The sequence below is a fragment of the Pygoscelis adeliae genome, unplaced genomic scaffold, assembly GCF_000699105.1.
Source record: "Pygoscelis adeliae isolate BGI_AS28 unplaced genomic scaffold, ASM69910v1 Scaffold270, whole genome shotgun sequence".
NCBI classification, from domain to species: Eukaryota; Metazoa; Chordata; class Aves; order Sphenisciformes; family Spheniscidae; genus Pygoscelis; species Pygoscelis adeliae.
Window position 1 is genome coordinate 979,953 of NW_008823916.1, and position 23,316 is coordinate 1,003,268.

The 23,316-nt window shown below is 47.5% G+C and overlaps 1 protein-coding gene across 1 annotated transcript in view; it reads right to left on the reverse strand.

The window, feature by feature from the left end:
- Nucleotides 1-23,316, reverse strand: part of ASTN2 (astrotactin 2) — a 308,249-nt gene that overhangs the window by 29,483 nt on the left and 255,450 nt on the right. The window contains 1 exon segment of the mRNA XM_009319305.1: nucleotides 4,734-4,875. Within this exon segment, the coding sequence (XP_009317580.1) occupies nucleotides 4,734-4,875 (142 nt within the window).

A 23,316-nucleotide genomic window follows, 5' to 3' on the forward strand; every position in this document is an offset into this window, starting at 1 on the left:
AACTACAGCCATACACTGATTGGCTTCAGGAAGCTGGAGAGCACACGGAATAGAAGAGGTGGATTCAGTGAAGCAGCACAGCTCCTGTGCACACAGGGGACTCAGCCAAGGGCTGTAACAGATGTGTTTTAACCCATGCCACTGAGCTATTTGGGATCTGTCTCTGATTGCTCCAGCGCTCATTCACGTGTCTTCCTGACGGAAGACCAACAATAACAATTAGTATCATATAAGGAGCAGCGGACTGCTGCCAGCATTAGCACACTCTTGAGCACCAAGGGTTTCCATTCCACTTTTTATCCCAGCTATGCATAAGGCAGAGGTCAGTCAACATTAATCAGCCTTGTGCTGGGCCAGCTCCTTTAGCGCATTCAGCTTGCTGAACTGCAATCGCTGTCCCTCCGTGCTACGATGGGTTACCCCTACTCAATGCCTTTGCCTCTTTCCTTAAGCTTGCCAAAATAAAGTGTGTTCACTGTTAGCCAGCATATGATGACAGAGGCTAAGCTTGACCATGCTGGTGATGGCCTCCAGACCCTACAGGGGATGACACTGGCCAGGGAGGTCTTGGTGGGTCTTGGCTGTGGATGGCAGCCTCGTGTTGTCATTCTGAGGTCTAACTGATTCCCCTTCTATCCCATGGCAGTGCCCGATTTTCATCCCCTAGGAAGGGGTTTCCACCTTTCCAACACTCCTGAAATACATTCTCCCAGAGCCTTTGGGCCGGTTCGGGATCACCCTGGGGAAACCCTATCTGAGCCAGCAAAGGGAATGTAAATTCGAGGCTCCTTCTCAGCACATGAACACACTCCAAGGAAAGGCTCTGGAAGGGATCCTGATGACTTCCATATTATTTCCAGTAAATTTTGTGCTGATTCTTGGCACAAACACCGGAAATGAATAGGCTAGGTCAGGAATGTAAATAAAGTGAAACATTGGGATTTAATCTAATCTATAATTATAGTATCTGTGGCGCAGGGAAGAAGTTGGTGTGTTTGCACTGCAGCTCCATTGAGGAGCTGGAGGGGGTTTTCATTTCCCTTTCCAACATTTCCCTTTTTGGCTGAGGGATACTTGGTGTCTCCCCAAGTATCTGAAATGAACGTGCTGGCCTGGCAAAGCTGCTTTCCGGCAGCCGATCAGGTACAGCTCAGTGAAGAGGCATCCCCAGGCACTCAGGGAACGATGGGGTGAGAAGCTGAGATGGACGAGATAGCGAGATGGATGAGCTGGGCTGAGAGCTCAGGGAGGCTGTGGGATGCACAGGGGAAGCCCCTGTCTCCACAGCGAAGAGATGGGTTGGGTTTGTAGGGTGCTGAGCTATATAAGGGCCATGAACAACGTAAGCTCAGTCCTCCAGGCTGAGTCTGACCTCTGAGACAAGCCAGAGCTCCTTCTCTTGACTGGTGTTCGGTGCTTGGTGCATCATCAGTTGCCTGACACAGCATGGTGCTCCCAAGCTCCCAAACCATCAGTCTGATTGGTGTTAATCACTGTCTGGACTGGCTGGTCCATGCAAGAGGAGCACTTAACAGACACATAGACATCTCTCCTGCCTTCCTCACCCCATCCTCTTCCAGTTCCACCTGGGAGGAAGCTTGACAGACTGCTCTGATCTAGCTGACCTCGCGGGAGAACAAGCCCCTCTCCAGTGATGTATTTTGCAAGAATTATAAGACTTTTGGTTTTTTAAGAGCTTAAACCAAACTTGACAGTCTTCAAGGACCATCCTCAGAGTCTCTGTGTGCATGCACGTGAGCACATTCACATGACTGCAGCATAGATCCCCACACATGGGCACCCATGTCTGACAGACCGGCAGGAGTGTCCACGCATGTACACGAGTGTATGGAGCACATACATCTTTGTTGACATGAACTACTTTCCCTCTGAAAACCCTCTGTGCAGTGACTAGCATCTCAACCCCAAGGTACTACAGGCAGGGGAAAGAAAAGGGCTGAAAGGCAACATATTTTCATCAGACTGAAATTGCAAAGGACAAAGAAATTAGTTCTCCTTTTGTTAGTTTATGTTTTGAAATTACAGAAGTCTAAAAAGCAGAGGAATCAATCAGACTTTGTTTGTTTGTTTCCTTGTAGAGCATTTTTTAGTTTTGTTTGTCATACTCAAGCCCAGCTTTGATCTCAGGCTGGTAATACTCCAAACGAATGGTCAACAGCAGAGTGTAATTGCCGTAGGTACTACAGAAGAAAAGGGACAGGGTGTCTGACACATTTACAGAGCAGAAGAGACTTCCACGTTCTCACAGTCCCCTCTCTCGGCTTATGTGATATCCTTAGACTACTGGACAAGCAAAAGCATTTGCTTTTGAAGAGCTCTGATGCTGCAGACCCTGTGTCCTCACCTAACAGCCTATAGAAAAGCACAGGTCCCTGCCGAGTTGCTATGATCAGGATTATACCCAGGCCAGAGCCTTCCAAGATAGCTATTTTTCCACAGAAACAAATGAAACAAGCAAAAGAAATTCAATTTAAGAAATGACCCCGTGCCCGTGTTTCTGTTGTTGTTACGTCTGCACGGGCTCAGAACAGTGTTAGCCTCACATTTCACTGTTCTGGCTTTCTTCATGCTGTGTTGCAACTGCGTGGACATCTGAACAGAGGAGTATTTAATGTGTGTGCCTATGTATCTGAGAATGCACAGATGCTAAGTAAACACATGCTGGTTAGGTCCCAGGTTGGAGCAAATGTGTGTGTCTGTGTGTGCTGGATACGCATGCATCCACGGCAGTGCATACTGCTCAACGTGTATCGGTCCACACAGGTGTGCTGAGGCATGCAGCAGCAGATGCAGAGCAGGGTGTGCTGTAGTGTGTGTGCATGCACTTTTTTTGGATGCCCAGGAGTGTGGGTCCGTGCCCCACAGGTGCCGACATGAACATGTGTCCATACATGTGCGCTTAAGTGTGCACAGCCCTGGGAGCGGCGTGCCAAGCCCTGCTGAGCATTAGCTGTGGGATGGAGCCAACACTGTGCGTCACCCCAGGGCCTGTCCCCGCAGAAGGATGAGGGCCAAAACTCCTCGATGCCAGGGGACTGATACCTGCTAGCTGCCTGCACCATGGCTCCCCACAAAAAGCTACTGTCGCTCACCCAGGAGCACCCACAGAGAGCAGGAGCTGCCCGTAGCCACCCCCAGGACACAGGGCATCACTGACCTCTGCTTACCCCATCCACGGCAATGTGCCTCATGACCGTGAAGCAGAAGCCGGACAAAGCCTTATGCCTTCCACCCAAGGCACTCCCAGCCCTTTGTAGACATCAGGAATTAGATCACAGAGCCCCTAAAGCGATGCGTGAGTGCAATTATCCCTCTCCAGCAGATGGGGAAGATGATTTGGCAGCCCAGGCTGCCCAAGAGCCAGACCTTCTGGCTCCCAGCTCCATGTGCTCACCTCAGCAGCAGCCTCCCAATCAAACCCAGCGGCTCTTCCCTTGCCCGATGCCCCTGGCAGCCATAAGCCGCATGGCTGAGGGCTCACAACCGGCCGATTTTACAGGCGGCGGGTTATTAGCAAGCTCTGCAGTTGCTCCAGCCTCTCCCTGGCACCTTGTCAGAGCAGCCCAGTTCCCAGAGATATTAATAATTATATTTATGCATTATACATATTTTACAGGAAAACATTTAAAATTATTAAATGGCAAGAGGTATCACTTGGAGCCCGCTCCTGGACACAGCCCTGCTCGAGAGATGTGCAATAAAGGCTTCTCCTTCTTCGGAGGCTGTCAACATACTTAACTGGAGGGTGGTGGAGGGGGAGGCCAAAGGAAAGTATTAATCAAGATCTTTAAAAGTTCTCGCTGACAGACCATTTGCCAGCTCTCTCTTTAAATGCTTTTGTGGTCCCATAAAAAGTTTCATTACTCACTACAAAATGTGTTTTAATTATTACCGTTACTCTGACATTAAGCCCTGGGTGTTTCTCTCTTGCTTACCCTCTCTCTCCTCCGTCTCCTTGCCTTTTTTCTCTCTTTTTTTCTCTCTTACTCTCCTGACTCCTGCTCTCTCCCCTCAAGACAGAGGATGCCCTGGCTAACAAGCCAGGTTGAAAAGCCCAGACCCTCTCCAAACGATACTGAAGAAGTTAATATTCAGATCTTGAAATTGTCCCTTTGCTTTGGACACTAAGTATTCCACAGGATTCAAACAGAAAATCTCATCCCATGTGCTCAAAGGATATCTCAGAAGAGTCAAGTAAGTGAACAAGAACATCAGCACAGGCATGGCCAGCCATCCCTGCAGAAGTGACTGGGTGGTGGGCCAACGGGTTTGGTGTCTTTCTGGTCCGGTATATGTGTCTTACCAATATAAACAGCAAGTTACATAAACAACACCTATCTCACTTTTGACATCTGGCTATTTCGGTCCTCCAGGCATTTGGCAACTTGCTTCCGTTGGACCACGTTAGCTCAGTTCATCCATGAGAGACAACCCTATCCCACCAGGCACGGACCTGGAAGCCCAGCATACTGAAAATGTGAGTTATTCCAGTGGAGTCTCCCACAGACTCCCAGTGCCTCCCGTGCCGTACTGGCAGACACTGGTTTTCCATTTCACCAGCCGAGCCTACGCTCAAAGCAACAGAGAGAGTCTCATCATTTGTCCAGTGTCTGGTGGGACATGGTGCTAACCAAAAAGGTTGATAACAATTAAATCATAGCATTGGAGATTCCCCCCTTGCCGCCAGCACCTCCCCACACGCCTCTCCTTACTTGTACAGACCATCTGGTTCCAGGCACTTGAAAATGACTGAATAGAGGCTGGTTTCAGGGACATCTCCGTGGCTCCTACCCGCTGCCACACAGGATGTTGCAAGACCAGAAAGCAAATCATCCGCAAAGCTCAAGGATTCTCCTGGAGAGCAAAGAGACGAGCAAGACCAAAACATCAATACAAGTGCAAAATTATTGCTGACCACTTAAAAAACACTGTAGGAACACCTCTACACAGGACAGGCAGTCAATAAATTCTAGCTGGCTGTGGCTGGTAGGAATGGCCCCAAGTCTATATGGAGAATATCGCCCATGGACAAAGCAAGTAGAAAACACGCCTGGGCCATCAGCTGTAATGAAAGCAGGGCCAGCGCCAAGTCACCACTTGGACAGTGGGAGGGTGCACTCACAGAGCATACTGGCAACATGTGGACTCACTGCAAACACCACACGCGGGTCCACCATCCAAGGACGGGCTCCAAGTCCCCAGAAGAGCGGGAAGCCTGGCTAAACAGGGCTCTCCTGCCCTAAGTGAGCATTCAGGTCTTAAAGGGGACATGGCGTTTTTCAAAAATCACCTGTCACAGTGAAATGTGTTTCTGCTATGTTAGATTACCAGGAAATGAGACATTTTTAGAGCTTGGATGGAATTGCTCTCAATGTGCTGGGTTTTTTTGTGTGCTTTTTTTTTTATTCAATGAAAATCAGTAGCTTTGCATTCCCTTTCATGTGCACTCTGCTGGCTCCTGGAGCTCTGACTGGAGCTCCTTCAGCTGTGCTGAAGAACACTCGCCCCTTTATAAGCATTCGAAGAAAAAAAAATACTAATTAAAAATGCTGAAAAACTTTTTTTTTTTTTTTGTCTTCTGGTTTATAAAGCTTACTAAACATTTAGATCATGACCCAGCTGGAAATGAAAATGCTCCATTTATTAAGCTTTTTGGGCACGATTATCCACTGCCGGGCAACCTGTCTCCTTGCAGTGGGCAGGCTGTCTATCAGTTAGAGCTCATTGCATTCAATTCCCATTTTGCATCAGTGTAACTGAAAGCCCAAGGTACTAAGCAGTAAAAAAAACAGAGTCCCCACTCCCACTGATGGGAATCGGAGAAAGGGCTGCTGCAGCTGATGGAGTTATGCTGGTATAAGCAAACCTGGACCCAGATTGCTGTGTCGGGTACCCTGTGCATGTGTAAATGCCAACACACCGCAGCAGAGGGAGGAGGAGAATTCCCTTCTCAGCACTTTTCTTTCTTTACTTTTCTAAAAGCAAAAGTGACTGAGGGCTACTGAAATGAAGCAGAAGTCTAGGTTCTTGGTACAGACCGTAAGAAATAACCCAGTGGTATAACCAGTCCAGACCGTCTCACTGTGTGGCTGGATTACCCAGGTAGAAGTAAAAATCCCCTCCTCCCCAGCCCCCCCAAACCGCATTTGCGTCTTGTCTCAAAATACACAACTCGGTAACAAATGTCCCCCTTGGCTAGAGAAAAGAGCAGCAATAAATTCTTTTCCTCCCTAAAGGAATCCAAGCCTTAATTATTCATTTTAATGCTCCCAGCATGACTTGTTCTTTCCAAACTTTTTTCAGGCAGCTCTGTCACTGGTCTCCATAGCTTAACCCAGTCCCCAGCCCCGGGTCCGTACCAAACCCCAAGTCAACTCAACGGGCAGGTTGGGTTGGCAGCGGTAAAATCACCACTTGGAAGTTACAAGCGCTGAATGGCCTTGAACAAGACCCTTAGCTCTGAGTTTATGGTTTAAACAAATGAACAAAACCCTATTGCTCATTTCCAACTTTCATTTCCGTCCCTTTTCATACAACGTCGGGCTGGACTGGGGAACTCCCTGTCACCAGAAGTCATTGAGAACAGACACTGCTATGACTTACAAAGCAGATGATGATGAATCACAAACATAAAGAAGCAGGACCAGATTGTGTTGCTGAACTAGAGCAAGAGCTTTTAAGCCTCTTCAGACCTCAAGCAACCTCCCTTTTGACCAGGAAGAAACTTCATGGGGGGACAGATCATCCCATGGGTGCCTGCTGTGGGATCTCACACCTTCCTCCAGAGCACTCAGGGTTGAAAGGCAGCTGATGAGGGGTAGGAAAGAAAATAGCTGGGCAGAGAGACTGTGATGAGCAACTGGAGATTTGGACTGGCAGTCCACGGGTACAAGGAGCATCAGTCAGGACATCTATGCCAGGGAGAACAAGAGATGGAATGGGAGAGAAAAACACAGGGCTGAGACAGGGAGTGCAGAGGGTGGAACCAGACTTGCAGGAGATTGAAAATGGGATGGAAAATGTCACGTGCAACCACTGAATTAAAGCGTGTATTAAAATTGCACAGCTAACTTTCTTTAAGGCACCCACTAACTTCTGAGTGCTCGTCTTTCATGGTCTTTCCGGGTAGCTTTGAGGGGAACAGGCTGGCAGCGAGCGCTGCCCTGAAACGCAGCGGCAGCTGCATCACACAATGGTCTGGTCTGCCATGGATCAGACCTGCCTAGGTTGTGGAGTACGTTGCTGTCCCCCCGCACGGGAGGAAATGCAGCTCTCAAGGTCTGCAGTGTCAGCTTGGGTTAAGCCAAAACCCTTGCAATAAAATCCCTACAGCAAGAGGGTTTTGTGTTCAACCCTGAGCCTCTGGGGAACTTTCCCCTCTCGTTGGCCCTGCTACAATCAAACAAAAGCAAAGAGGTTGTTATGAAAATAGCAAAACAGATGCTAGCAAAGGTGCTGAAACATCAGGCCCAAGGCTGGGAGTGTTTCTGCACCTGTATAAGCAGCAGTGAGATCGCTGGTGGTGCCAGCCTGCACGGACTGCGGAGCAAAGACAGGGTTGGGTAATGGACGCCCAAGGGACGAACCGACTACCCAGAGCTGTCAATCCGCAGCGAACACAGGGAGCTGCTTTTCTGTGCTCTCCCTGGGTGAAGCAGAGCACACAGCAACTTTATTTGTTCATCTCACACAAGAGAAGTCTCTCTTCGTTCAGTCCGCAGTGCTCTGAGAGCAGCTGAAATGAAATTTCCTAAGCCTGCCCTAGGACCAGAAAACAAGTTATTCCCTAAATTTAGACTGGCTCCTTGTCAGTGGAATGCAACTAAGGCAACAAGTGCATTTGCTGGCTTTGCAAGAGGATGATGGACCACTAATGTTGCCCTACCAAGCAAAAGCGGTCTTGGGATGTTGTAGCAATAGAGGAACAATGACCTAACTGCACAAAGGCCATGGTGGGAGCTCAGTGCATAGTATTGCTCATCTGTGCTTATGAACAAGGCACAGGGAAAGCAGGAGAGACGGCTTCTCAGGGAAATAACAAAAAGCAGAAGTTTACCATACAAGCAGAGACACAAAAAGGCCAAGCAGAAATACATGAGACTGAATACATCAACAAGGCAGGCAGTCAGATGGAAAATAAATATTTAGGCTAATGGGCAGTAACAGCAAGAGAAAGTAAATTGGATATGAATAAATGGTCTACTCCTGAGAAGGGCAAATAACCTATCTTAAGAAGGAGTTTGATCACCTTATAAAAGGGATTATATGGATAAGTAGCTTGTGATGGAAAGCAAAAGGGGCTTCTCTTTCCCGTCTGGACCTGTGTTCTTGTACACCCCGCCAGCAAATATAAAGAAGGATTTCAGCCTCCCAAAGCAGCCCTGAAGCACAAACCTTCTAGATTGTTGTAGTATCTTTGCTCGCGTTATTAAATTTCAGAAAGAATCTAAAGGTTCTCTGCAGAGTAAATGATAGCTAAGTAGATCATCTCTGTGGAGTAGGAGATATTTTAGTGACCAGCCAGCCAGCCATCTGTGTCCTTCATTAATAGTAATAAATAATTGATGTCACACTAAATAAAGCCATAAGCTGTTACAGATATCAAGGACAAATGACCAGCTCCTGTGATGATGCCTCACCTGTGTTCACTTCTCAGTAGTAAAAAATCCAGACCAGAGCTCAACATCACTATGGTAAGTGCTGTGCACAGAGCAAACGGTGGTACCTGCTGCACACTGATTACAGCTAATGGAGCAATTGTGCTCAGTAAGGGGATGCTGATACTCCCAGCTGTACACCAAATCCCTGCAAGAGTCTCTTCCCCCTCATTTCCATGCCACTGCCTTCCCAGGACTAGTCTGCCCCCAACCATCCAGTTCCCCAGGCAGCTTTTGAAAATCAATCTCTGATACTAATGACTGCTGAGAAGATGCACGTCCCTCCAGGTGGCATTTTCCTTCTCTGTCCAGTGCAACCCCTCGCTACTGCCTTGTCCTCTTCCGCAGACATGGCTGTGGAGTTTGGCAAACCTCCTCTTTCTGGTTTTGTAAACATGTATCTTACACTGATTCTGGTGTTGTGGTGAGTCAGAGGTCTCCCTAAAACAGGAAAATAACAGCAGGCTTGGAGCTTGCAGCGGGGTTAGCCCCATTTTGTGAAGCTTTGCAAACTTCTCCTGGCCACACCAAGGCATATAGGTCAACCCACCGGTCATGGCTCTGGGATAGCCACCTGGGAACTCAACTTGATGTCTGGTCTGGAGGAGGAGGACACGCCTGACTCAGCTGCCTGTCTGCAAGGCTGAGCTGGCAATCTGCTCTCGAGCGAGCACATTTCTAGTGGCAGGAGGCTCCGATGGGCAGGAATGGGGACTGAGGAACAAAAATGGATGGGAGCAGGCTCAGACCGCTTGCTTGCAGCATCCAACAGTCTTAGTCTGCCTCAGTCCTTCCACCGCGACCCGTGCCAGCGACCAGCAGTTGTGGACAGCAGGCAGGATGAATCACCTATCAACCATCCCACTGAAGACAACAAGAGTTACGGCATTGAGTTCAACCAGACTAAACAAGAGAGCGAGGCCAGAAGCCTCCAGGAGGTTAGAGGAGCAAAAGGAAGCTCTGGGACCCTCACAGGCATTCGCACACCTTCAGCCCATGTCCCTGTGTCGATAGCAGCACGGACAAAACCCAGGCAGTGCAAACCAAAGTGGAAATGAAGACAAGAGGAGAGCTCCCTGCTCCAATTCACCTTCGAGATTCCTAGAAAGAGCACAAAGGGGAAAGTAGGAAGGCACCAATGTCTCTGTCTTGACAGCTTCTTTACTAGACTGGATGAAACCAACGCTGCAACGTTACCAATCACTTTCTTCTGATTGTGGCTTTCTCTCTCCGTCTTTCTCCCTTTTGCTTTTTTTCAACCTGTTTTCAATTTATTCTTGTGGCATCTCTGACTGTGACCTCATTCTGGTACTTAAGTAAGAAAGAAATGAAAGAAATCACATTTTATTTAGCTTGGTTGGTTTTGAAGCTTTAGCAGAAGAAAGATTAACCTTTTCTGCCTAACTTAATGAAAACAAGGAGAAAGCCTGTATGGATAAATAAATATCTGTGTGGGTATGGAGCAGGCACGATCGTGTTACAGCCCCGGTGGAGCTGTAATGGGGAACAGGCGCGTTCCTGCGCAGCGGCTCCCAATTCCCGATCCATTTTCAAGGAAAGAAAAACAGAGTAGAATGTCAGAGGCCCAAGTGGGCATAAATGAGGGAGCCCGGGGAAGGCAGATGGGGCCCAGTGAGGACCTCCGTCCCCGGCAGTGACCTCCGGAGCAATGCCAACGAAGCAGATGGAAAAAGAGACCTTACTCCACTTTGCTCTTGCCAGGTTTTTGTTCCTGAAACAAGGGAACAAATGGCATGCTCAGCCCTCCAAGTTCATCACCTCTTGGGGGTACTTGTCCCACCCTCCTCTTCCTCCGGGGTTCTGCCTCCGAGGAGGGGAGGTTCAGAGGAGGACTGTGAGCAGAAGGCTTGGATTGGGTTTTTGGATGGATAGTTCCAGGGTGGTTCCTCCACAACAGAGTTGTACCTGGGTTTAATGTGCTTCGGATCTGGCGCTTGGTGGGGGAAGGCAGCGAAAGGTGGTTTCACTTGGAGATGATGGGCTGATTTAAGTTAGTGTAACATAACTTCAGGCGACGGAGCTGTTCCGATTTACATCAGCAGATGGTCTGTCTCGCTGCCTAGATCATTAAAAGCAAACCATCCCTACTGATTCTGGTGGAAGGATGTCAAAACCTCCTTCCCTACAGGGCTTGCCAGATTATAAAAGAAATAAAAAGGCCTAGTTATTACTAAAAAATCTTCTGCCCACATTCTGGGAGCATCCATGCATGCCAGCCTCTCGTGTTAGATGGGAGCCTAAGTCCCACGCCCAAAAAGCCTGCAGCCTCTGAAATAATTTCTTTATCATGACTTTTCTCAAAGACACATCCATCGGGAATCCCTCTGGCTGGGCACAGGTTGTCTAGGCTGAAACAGAAAAGCCAGTGATTATGCTGTGCAACTTTGGGCACAGTTTGTGCCTCACTTGCCAACTTATACAAAGATGCAAATTGCAGTACTTCTCTGAATGCCTTCACCTTGCCTAAGTTATGAATTTTGGGGGAATTTGCTTCCTATGTCTATATGCTACTAGACACATTAATAATGATGAAGAGCTCTCCTCTGGGCTTCCCAGTTCCTCTGCTGATGGAAGACTGCATTTGTAGATGGCTAAATTTAAGAAGCAATGCTTTAGCTGAGCTAAGAGTAAAAGTTGCATTCCAGTACCACAGAAGTCCCTCGAATGGCTTCGCTGGTGCTCTCCAGGGCTAGAACTTGCTGCATACGGAGTGACCATGTGGAACTCAAGGCTGGGCTGTTTTACACTGTTCTTATCAAGAGCAGCCAGTCTGGAAATGGTCTTAATTCGGATGAGCTGCAATGTTCTAAAAACATGATGTACAAAGCTAATCATGAGTGTATTCTTCTTTTAGGGTCATCAGTAGGACTCACTGCTCCTTCGCCTGAGCTCTCCACAGACTGCTTATCACAGTTCTTTCACAGTCAATATCTAAGACCTCAGAAAAACTGCTTCAACTCATGTAAAAATGAACCACCTCCTCCATCTCCCCCAAGGCAGTATGCTGCTGGAGAAGAGTGAGAATTAATGCATTTCATTCTGTGCTGTGAGCCCTCCAGTATTTCTCAAGGTTCACTGGGTTGCTAAGGGTCAACCACAGCCAGACACAAGCTGACTCTGCTATGCTTGGAGCCATCCAGGCATGAGCCAGTTCCAATCTCAAAGCCACGTATTCACATTAGCATGGTGGAGAGTCCAAGTGAATTTATCTATTCCCTTGGAGTTTGTTTTGGGCTCTGTAGCATGTTAACATAGTTACTTGCTTTCAAGGCAAAGTGGGAACCCATTTGTGCTGGGAGTTGTGCAGACACAAAGCAAAGACATGAGCTTTATCCTCAGATACTTCTTGTCTGGCAGAAGATTTTGTCCATCACCACAGATCTAGTTCTCACTCTCATCACCACAGACCTAGTTCCCACCCTCATTCTTGCTTTCCTTTCATTTTTAGCTTCTTTTAAATTAGAGATTTCTAAACAATGGACCAGTGGTCCAGACCACTTGGTGGTCCCCAAGGCCCACAGTCAGCAGTCTGTAGCAGATCCAGGGACTGCACAGAGCCTTATGTTCACCAGGAATTCCACCAGCGCTGCTACAGCCCCAGAGCCACTCTTCTGCAGCATAAACTGATGTGTCACATACTTCAGAGACGGCAAGAAAACCTGCATCATAATCTCTTTCTTCTTAAATGCACAAAGCTACTGCACTCTTGCATTCCTAGGGGAACAAGCTACTGTCCGAAAATGAATCCTAAATTTTGGATGCAAAGATGGCACCAAGGTCCTGGGCTCCACCAGTCCAGAGCACTGGTAGGTTCCATCTTCTGCTGGGATTGAGATGACTAAACTTGAAAGGGAGCAGCTTTCACCATGAGACATGTCAGAGGGCAAATCCTGGGATCCTTCCTAAAGAAAGGTCAATGACAAGGTGATCCTGGCCAGTCCAAGTGGGCCCTGGTGATACATCTACAACGCATCTGACATACAAATTTGCCTAGTACACAAACTTCCTAACCTGCCTAGTACATGATGGTCTATGAAGAAAGCAGGGGACACTGCCAAACAGCAGGGTCAGGTCCTTCATTTCCAGCTCTACTGAGCATTATTTTCAGCTCTTTATGACCAAATACTCCAGTAGTTTAACGCCCCACAGAACTCCACTGGCTGACTTGTACCCACCCAGATCACTTACACACATAAGCAAATACCAGACTAGCAGGAGGGGGAAAGAACATTTCCTAGAAAGAAACTCAGTGTGCAATTAATCGCTAAAAACATAGTCATCTCGGGTGATTTGTCGAATCAAATTAATGTAAACTTATGCTGAAAAGCCATCAGCTGGTCTGTGCTTCACTTCTCCTTGCACTTATTGGGAAAGTGGAATTTTTGGACTTCTTAGATCAGCCAGTTTCTTCTATATTGCCACTGTTGCCTGACCCTGCTCCCGGTCCCTTCTTAGACTTCATGGCTCACTGCTAGAAAGTGGACCAAACCACTACCTGTAGTGGCAACCAATTTAAAGAAAATATTCTTTGTTTGGTCCCATTTATTCTAAATAGAGGTAATATGCGTAGATGCTAATGAATTAGTGATAAGACTTTGTACCAGTATATTCCGAAGGGCTCAGCACACATAACTGCAGCCAGATCTGCAGCCTGTTAGCCAACAAACACTTACAAAAATTGGTCCTGATGGAGGGACCCACATGGAAGCACTTTGGCCCTAATTTGGCCCTAATATGCAGTTTTAGACATTTGAGAATGTGGGGGCAGATCCTCAGTTCATAAAATCTCCTGTAGCTCCCTTGAAGTCAATGAAACAATAACAATTTACACTAGCTGAATTTCTGCATCCTGGCTGTGAGCTATTTGGAACAACTACACCATAATGATTATTACAGATATTTCAGATCACTTGTCTAAGACGGATAGGAGAATACCACTGCATGAGAAAATAGAGTTAGTTTGCTATGATTTCCAAAGAATTATTGACCCATATCTTGCAAACATTTACACATGTTTAGCTTTATTCATGTGAGTTGTTCCATTACGCTCGTGTGCCAGATAAACTAATGTACATGCTTGCAGGACCAAGGTTAAAACTTGTGCAAACACAGTGAGTTCTAAATATTTTTGTAGATATGTTCAGTTACCTTGGATTCAGACTAGAAAGCATGTCATTTGACTGCACCTCTTTTCATAACTCTCCATTTGTCCAAGCAGGTATCACAAGAGAAGCCAAATGTGATATCAGGGTAAAACTGAGAAAAGAAGCAATTATCTGACCAATCTCAGAAGCTAGAAAACACCTACTCAGTCTGGACTAATGTATGCAAGAGTTGACATCAGTTCTTGAACAAGGAATTACCTGGGTTACTAGAGTATATTCACAACAGCTTTCTTAACACAGCTAATGAATCATTCACTTATTGATTCCCCCATAATGAAGTTAACATTTGTCTTCACGGTTTTGATTCATTAGAAGACACAAGTCAGTGAAGAGGAGAAAGAACTGGCCTCTTGGCCATGAGGAGTCTACTTCAGCATTCATCACCATATCAGCAATCACTCCATCTTTTCCACTAAGACCTCAAGGTGAGACAGGATCTCCTGCACCACTGCACAGTCCTGCTGCTCACAAGGACGGAATACAATCTCTAATTTCTTAAATTGAGCTGATTTTGTTTCCTTGAGGACAAAACGTGTCAACAAGGCGCCTGACACCCAGAGACTTCAATGCACTTCACAAAGGCCATTAATACCTCCGACAATGTGGCAGCATTTACATCCCTCAGCCAAGACGTGAGCTCTGTTACAATACACACCTGCGTCGCAGAAGGCCGCAGCGTCGGGCGAGGTGACAGGCAAAGGAGCAGGGTCGCAAAGAAAGGAAATTACTTTTTCAAGATAGCAGGCAAAAGGCAAATTTGAGGCTATAACCCAGAGCCCCAGTCCAGATCTCTAACCACTAATACCTGGCTTTCATCTCTGAAAGACTATTAACCCTTTTTTACAAGTGAGCAAACTCCAGGCACTGAGGATACCTGCCATAAGCGCACAGCAGGATGCTGGCACGGAAGGAATGCTTTCTGCTCTGAATTTTAAGTCACATTTCCCAGAAACCAAGACAAATCAATCCTGGCATCCACAGGAAAGGGGAATTGTTAGTAACCAGGACAGCTCTGATGGACTATGTCCCCTGGGAACCCATCTCACCAAAGGCCCTCTGTGGCAGGAACAGTTGTCTGACTCCTAGATGTCCTTGGCAAAGCAAGGTATCTGGGCATACTTCCCATCCCCAGGATCACCGATCGCTCTAGGATGGTTAGTTGGAGACATGTCATCGCCAGCAGCTGTGCAACATCTTACCACTCAGACGACAAAAGACAGATTCCCAGAATGAGCAGAGCAGGATTAAGCCAAGTGGTAAATGGATTCCAGGGCTGTTCCAGGATCTGTGCTGACGAGGGAAGCCAGTGCCAGGTAGTCAACCCCAAGCTCATACGGCGAGGTTATCACTTCCCTCTTTTCTTCAAATCCGTAAATAGAACCCAAACATCACTTGGGCCATGTTAGAGAGATAAGGTGAGTCTCTCCCATCCCTTGCAAAGCTTGAAATAGAAGCTCTGCTACTCCTTATCCTAAGCATCAAGCGTACGATATTGACATTTAGTAGTAGGGAAAATTACCCAAACAATGAACACTCTCAGGTCTCTCTTCTCCCCTCCCTTCCCCTGGTCCCCTGGAAAATGTTCATAAAGTGAAGTGGAAAAAAAAAAAAAAATTCAAACCCCAACAACCAAACCCCAACCTTCCTAAGGCTGTGGAAATAACATGTAGAGGAGAAGAGTGAGTCAGGCTCTGCTAACTGTACACGGGTCACCACTCCTGAAGGCGGAGATGATTCACCAAGGCAGCAAGAACTAGAAGGTAGAAGAGACCAAAAAGAGGGTGCAGAAAGAAAGCTGTATCCAAGAAGAGAAGGAAATAAGAAATGAAATGGTTCCGGGTTGCACGCACCTTGCTCTTTATCGAACACCACTCAACTGGAACTGACCCAGGATGACTCACTTGATAGTGGTGAGATTATTCCCTTGGTGCTTTGTCCAGCCTTTCTTTATGAGAAGGAGGGCAAACAGGCTGTAAGACCTCAATCCATCCCCACCCCCTGCTCTTCCCTCTCTTCTTCCCCTGCCTGAGATGCTCAGCGGAGCCTCACCTTCCTGCTGCCTCTGCTTCTACCACTCCTTTCCTGCACCCATTCCCTTTAACCGCGGCAGCATTGCGGGACTCTGTTTTCCCCATAAAAGATGCCTTCAAGGAGATGAGAAAAGCAGGGCCTGCTTAGGAGCACGGCATGCCATGGGAAGGCCCTCCTGGATGCCACTGGAACAGAAAGCACATTGTCACAAGGGATGGAGAGGAGCACGGGGCTCAGGTGCCTGGGGAGAACTCTGCCTGCCAGAATGCTCTCCTGCTATTGCCCCATTCATCCTTCCTCCTCAGCCGCCCCCCCTCCTTTTATTTAATAACCATAAAAATTCAAACACAAAAAACTTGCTCTGAAAAAAACCTAAATAAATAATAAAAAAAAAAATCCTCCCTCTCAAGTTCACAATGAGAGCTGTAAAACTTTTTCTGCTTGGAAAATTCTCCCGGTCAGTTTTTCCTACTGTTTAATCCCTGCTTTGAGTTACACAGAATGAGTAAACACATTTTATAAGGTTCTAATTCATACCTAACCCATACAGTTTATAGCTTTACATAGTAAAATACACACACACACACTTTTTATATATATATATATACACACACACACACTCACATACATATGCATAAAATAGCAGCCTTGGTCCCACTCCTGCGAGCCTCCCAGCAGCAGGTCTGATTGCTCCGGCATGTGCTCTGCTATGAAAGCAGCCTGGCATGCTTAGGTGTGAGTTAGCTGGCCTGGGAGTAGTTTCCGCTCCAGATTCCTGCAACCTCCTTTGTAATAAATAAGTAGTCAGTCTCGTTAAGGGAATGGTGGGATCCACCGTTCCATCCTTGGAGGACTAAGGAACACCACCGCGTGGTAACCCAGGAACAATTTTTGTCCCTTTTCTGCCCAGCGAGCACCTGGAGCGAAGCCCCATGGCAGAGAGGCAGCCGAGGCTGCGCTGGAGGAGCTGCGGGGAGCTCAGCTACCATGCGGCCATGGCCAGGCACCAGGCAAGGATGCATCTGTCTGAAAGGCAGCTCTCTGCTGGCAGTGATTAGACAAAACCTGAAGGTGGGCACTCACTCAGGATGGGCTACGGTGTGAACACCACCAGTTGTTGCTCTGGAGGAAGGCAGGCAGCCCTCACACCAAACTCCTTCATGTAGCTGTGGGTTAGGGTCAGCCCCAATGGGGCGTTGCAAATGTCTTGCCCTGTGCCAGCCTCTGCACCAAGCTACTGGAGAAGTAGTTCCTCCTCTGCAGTGAAACCCCGTCTTTCACCTTTGCTTGGGACCATGGAGGCCAGTCACGATGTGTTGTGGATGGCATTAAGGCCAAAGAGCTACGTGAACCTCAGTCTCCCACTCCAGCTGTTTGAGAACCAGCCACCACCTCCTGCCTTTACCTCCCTGGAGGCAGAGCTGACCAATTCGCTCAGTTAGACCTGGGCTCTGCTTCAGGTCCCTCTGCTTCTTCAGCCTTTTAACCCAGTGTGGGCAGGGGAGATAGAGTCCTCTTGACCTGTTAATTCCACCCAGGAAAAATACACCACCTGACACTGAGAGCTTGTGAACAACAGCAAACCCCAACGGTCCACAAGGAGGTCTACCTTAACATTTCTGATGGGCGTCTGTGCAGCTCTGGTACTCCCAAGCATCCCCAGGGTGAATAGCTGTGCACATCAGACCAAAAACTCAGCAAGAACACTCCCAAACTCTGCACAGGGGGAACCTTATAAACATTTTGAGCTGCCTGCCAGTGGCTTTGATCTTGGCTGTAACCCGAAGGTAGGAAATCTTTATGACTATTGACTAAGGAATTGCCTCTACCATTGCTCTGAAGAAGGTGGCTTCTCTTGAGCTTTTGTGTTTTGGGTTTTCCTGCTCGTTTCCCCCAGCGGCTTGCTATTAAATTAAACCGAGCGTCTCATACAGTCCCATACTTCTGTCATAGAGAATAACTGTAAGTGATTAAAATACTGGTTCTGCTATACCTCTGCAAGACCACACCAAGAGATCATTTCCTCAGAGGAAAGAGAAACAGAGACACAGAGAGAACTGTGTCAGTGACACAGCCGAAGCCTCTGCCGATACAAGCCGCAGCATCTCCCCTGACACGAGCGGGAACGGAGCAATTTGTGCCAGTCGAGAGCCTGGCTCTAAATCGCGCTTGGTGCAGTGCAGCTCCTCTGAGCAGGAAGACAAGCAGACAACAGAAACACCCAGAAAATGTCCCAGACACTGGATTTTGTGGTTCTCCAGAAAAGCCTTTTCGCAGCATTTGTTTGATTTATAGGATCTGCTGCCCTGAGCCCCATGTATTCCCCTGATGGGCTTTCCTCTCCCAGAGGGCATCCAATTAACCAGCAGAGAAATCAGAGTGACAATTAACTTATTTTCATTTCCTGACTCACTATCATACCTCCCATCATCTTGTTTTTCCTCATCCCTGCTTGTTTACCCCAGCCCCAACCCCTCTTCTATTCAGAAACCAAAGAAATAGCAGGAACCAATGTAACCCCCACCAAAAGGCCAGGGTCAACTGGAAACCCACACTGCAACAACACAACTGCCTGGTCTTAATCTCCTCAGCTTTGTCTTCTCGCCCTCCAACACAGCCTCCGCACAAGCTGTCAGTAAGCCAAATCCCCGCAAGCAAAAATGAGTTGACCCTTGAAGTAATTTTTTTTTAAATCAGGGTGCCCCTGCATCCTTTAAGTCCTCGAGCAGCCTTGCACAAAAGCCACCTCCCAGGTGGGAGATTGTCTCCAAAGACCATGCTCCGGGTCTCCTCTAGCAACCACGGCTACGGCTGCCTGAACCACGCCCCCAGGGGAGCTAGCACCGTTACCATCCCTGCTTTTCTCTCTCTATTCCTTCTGCCCGTTGCTGCTGTTAAAACCAAGGTTTCAATTTTTCAAGTGCAAAGGTTGGCTTGAAGAATCAGCCTCTTTTTTTCTGGGAGCTTTTTTGATACACAGTCCCTCCAAGGGTGCGAAAAAGCACTCCGGGTCATCAAGGTGAAATCATGGGCATCATTCAAGCCCATCCTGGCCAGTTCTGTGATAACTTGTCACTTGAAGGCACAGGCAAAAGCCATTGCTCAAGCTAGTGGTTTGAAGTTGCTTCCAGCCATACAAAATGTGAGATGTGGGCTTCAGGCCCCATAATGCTATTTTCATTTTCCTCCTCCTCCAAGCAAATAAACTGAGTGTTTATTTCCTGAATGCTCTGGTCTGAGAAAGGGCAAAACTTTCCTCCAGGAGCCAGGTGGCTGGAAAGAGAAGGCAGAGGCAAATATTTGCCGAATTTGTCAATGAGCTCTTATTCCATTTTTCTTATTAATATTTATTTAGACATAATGTGAGGGAAACCTGCTCAGACCACAGCAATGTGGGAGATTCCACTGTTATTCTCCTCATGCCAGCTACTGGCGGGGAGGGAGGAGAGAAGGAAAAACAGAGACAAAGTGAGAGTGTCAGGGAGTTCACAAGCAATTTAGAGAAAGTCACGGGCCTTTGTCTTGGCTTAGCAAAAGGTGGGATGCCTTGAGAAAGTGAATGCATCTATGGACCATGTGGTGGGTCAAAGAGGTTGAATAGCTTGGCCTTCCTTGCTGCTATTCAAGGCACAGGTGTAGCTTTGAGAGAGAAAATTACCTCATTATAAAGCCCTCTTCTTTTTTTTTTCTTTTAAAGGAAGGAATCATTAATGACATGGAGACAAGGAGAATAAACTGCAACCCCAGGTTTAGTAAATTGTGTGAGACGAACCTGATGTATTTCTTCAATGAGACAGATCATTCCCTAGACACAAGAAGCGTGGTACAATCTAATTTATCTGGGTATCAAGAGGCACTAGCCATGACACGACATGGGTAATTATTAGGTGAGCTTGAAAAGATGGGAATTAGCAGAAGAATTATACAGCAAGTAAGGAACTGAGTAATGGCCAAATGAAAACAGGCTATGCTGAGAAGAGAGTGATGGGAACTGAGTTATAACTAGCAGGGTTCCTCAATGATCAGGCTTGTAATCAATCTTATTTCTCACTGGAAATACAGCAATTATTTTAGCACCAATGAAGTGGAATGCATTATTAGTGCACAGGAGATCAGAGGATCAGTCAAAAGAAATTAAAAGATCTTGAGGGTTATAGTAATACAAGTGGAATGAATTTTAATATTTAAAAATGCAAATTAACTTAAAGATGGACATTAAAATAGTTCTTTTGTTAGCAGGAACGGAAGCAAAGGAGGAGGAGGAGAAACGCCTGGATGCACTGGCTGGTCACAGCACAACCACGTGTTGCTGCTGGATGAGGGCTCGAGAAAAGGAAAGGAAAATTTTGGATCAGCTTAGAAAGGGTCTTCCAGTTGAAATAGAGAAGAATCAGGTCCTTTGACAGCAAAAGGCTGAATGTGATGGCTCACTACCTGCCTCGCCGGTAGAGAATCACAGAAAGTCTCCAGTCCAACCTCTTCAAAGTGGGGCCAACTGCAAAGCCAGGGCATGGTTGCTCGGGGCTTTATGCAGTTGAGTTTTGAAAATCTCCAGGGGCTCCTCCAAGAGGCACATAGCTGGTGTATAAATAATCACGGCCTGGTAGCAGAAATCCCACTGGACTGTGGTGTCCAGGAGAAAAGACCTGGATGCATTTCCGCAGGGCTTCAAAGCCCCAGCATGCTGGCTCCCCAAACTGGCCGGGAGGTACACGGCTGTGAGCGTGTCCCCTGTTGCCCTCCACTGGATAGAGGGAGAATGTCACACTGCTCTGACATGTCTGGGGACAGCACATCCTAAAAGCATCTCCTCTTTCAGCTGGGGTAATAGTCTGTGCTCTGGGAATAGAGCAGCTGAACTCTAGCTCTGTTTTTTCTCTGACAGTGTCTCGTGTAGCAACAGCTGCGGGACATAGGTTTGCTCAAACCACAGCCAGACGATTGGAAATAAAAACGATATTCATATATTAATTAACATCTGGTTACTTGTCTAATTACATGATACAATGTGCATGAGTTTTTTGTTCCCTTCATATTTTATGCATTGAATGAAAACTAAACAAATGTTGCAAAAGCAACAGTGCAAAAGCAAAAAAACAAACACTACCCAAGTTTGTACTTGTAACACTTACTGACACATCAGTTTAATTAACATGTAAAAAAGGACATGACTAAACCATGACAACGAAGATGGTGGTGACACCAAACTGGAATTAACATCCAGCCTGATCCAACCTGGCCATTTTTCATTAAATTGGGCTTCCCTTTACACATATTCTTTTTTTAAAAGTAATAATTTGTTAAACTGAGCAGTTCAGGGCCTGATTTAGCAAATTATTACTTAGCCATTTTCAAAAGCCACTTCTAATGAAAACCGGCCCTAAAAATTTCAGCTGGACTGTAAAGCACCATCCCAATGGAAACGAGTCGATGTCACCCTGCCTGTGCAACACATCTGACAGCGTCTGATGTTTTCTGCCACACTTCGGGGATGGAAATAAAAAAGAATGAGGGGGAAGGAAAGCCGGATTAATTAAGAAAAGTCATCAGTCAGGTTGTCTGGTGGTAACACATTATCCTGCGCATGCGGCCGTCCCCACGCGGCTGGCAGGGGCGGGTGATGGGATGCCTTGTGGCCACCACGGAGGTGAGGGGGACAGTGTGCATCTGCACGAGCACGCGGGTGGGCAGGGAAAAGAAAAGCTGAAGGCTTGGCTTGGCACTTGGTTCCAGGTTACATTTGGATTTTGTTCAGAAAGGGGCGTCGAGAGCGGAGGCAGAGGTGAGAGCAGAGCCCCTCCTCCTGCCCCAGCACAGGCGACCTGGGTGAAATAAATGCCCAACGCATGCTGCCCCACTGAGAAATCCAAACGGGCTCTTACATGATTAAACACTTCCTCAAAAAGGCTGCAGGCTTCATTAAAAACACAACAACAAGAACAAAAAAACCCAACCCTAGGCTCACAAACTCCTTTCTGAACCCAACAGCAAGAGTGGAGTAAGAAGAGTCTTGGGGCTGGCAGAAGTGGAAGGCCACAGGGTTTCGGGAAGCAGCTTGCACAGAAGCGGGGCTCCCCGGCACTCGCCCCCCCAGTGCCTGACCCGCTTGGGCACCAGTCCAAAACCATGGCTCTGTTTCATGCTGCTGCCAGGGAGGGAACATAAAGCAACTGCTCACCTTTTGGGTGGACCGGTGCCCATGCTGGAAGCCTCTCGCCAGCACAGCAGATACATACGGGTACAACCTGGGTATGAGCACACATCTTGGGTGCCAGCTCTGAAGGGTTAATGCCACCAGCTAGCAGCTGGTGTCACCCTCAGTTTGCTAACAGGGACCAGAGGCAGGAGAGGATTCCTCTCCTCATTCAAGTTGCCCATCCTTCACTCAAACCATCCCAACCACACGAGCCCTGCCCTGACGGCAGCGAGGTGTGATCCAGCTCCCCCAGCTCATCTCACTGCAGCATCATTATGAAGGTGACCGGACAGGGTCCCACCATGAAGAGTGATTTTATGGTTAGCGTGCAGACCCCCGTAACCCAATATAGATGTTTCTATCCCTTACTGCATCTCTGCATGAGGCCAGATCCGTACTCAGCTACCCGAGAAGAGGATGCCCATGAAAACAGCCCCCCCAAGCAGAGCAGGTAGCATGGCCTCAGCACGCTGGCCCAGCACTTTCCGTATGTTCAGCTCCTATAACACTGCCAAACTTTAACTGTTTGGGTTGAAATTTTCCACACTGGGTATCTGCCTCAGGCTGAATTTTTTTTGGAAAGTTTCAGATAAAACAAGTCCGGCCAATTCCAACAAGGCAGCTCAGGAAAAAATATAGTTTTCCTCATGTTAAAAAAAAAAAACAAAGTCAAAAAGCCAAAACCAACTTACAACTTTTGTTGTGAAGCCCCAGTGTTCAGAGCAGGGACTTGGCATTTGGCAGACAGGGTGGTCACTGCGTTAACGACACGGCTTTGTCATTAGAAATTTCATTCAAATCGGCAGCATTGCAAGGCCATCAGTGCTCAGTTTGCACACACTCCAGAGAGGTCGTTTGGCTTCTCCTGAGTTCCCCGTGATGCTCCAGCCCCTCACAGCTCCTGCACTGGATCACACCGTGCACACATCCCTCCCGAAGGGTGGGTGAGCATGCCCCAGCCAAAAGGCAGCCCATAGCTTTGTCACTACTTATTCAGGGACTAAAAAACATTGCTTAACGTTTCCCAACTGCCTGGTGCCTGCTGCAGCCGCAGGGGAGAGGCAACTCATGCATTAAGCACTAATGCAATGGTAATGCAGAAAGGGCAGAGGGCCGTGCAGGGGCTGCAGATGACGCTGTGCTGGGAGTTGGAGAGGGCGCTGCAAGACCACCACAGGTGAATGCACAGAGAGATCTCACTGCACAGAGAAATGCCTGAATAAAA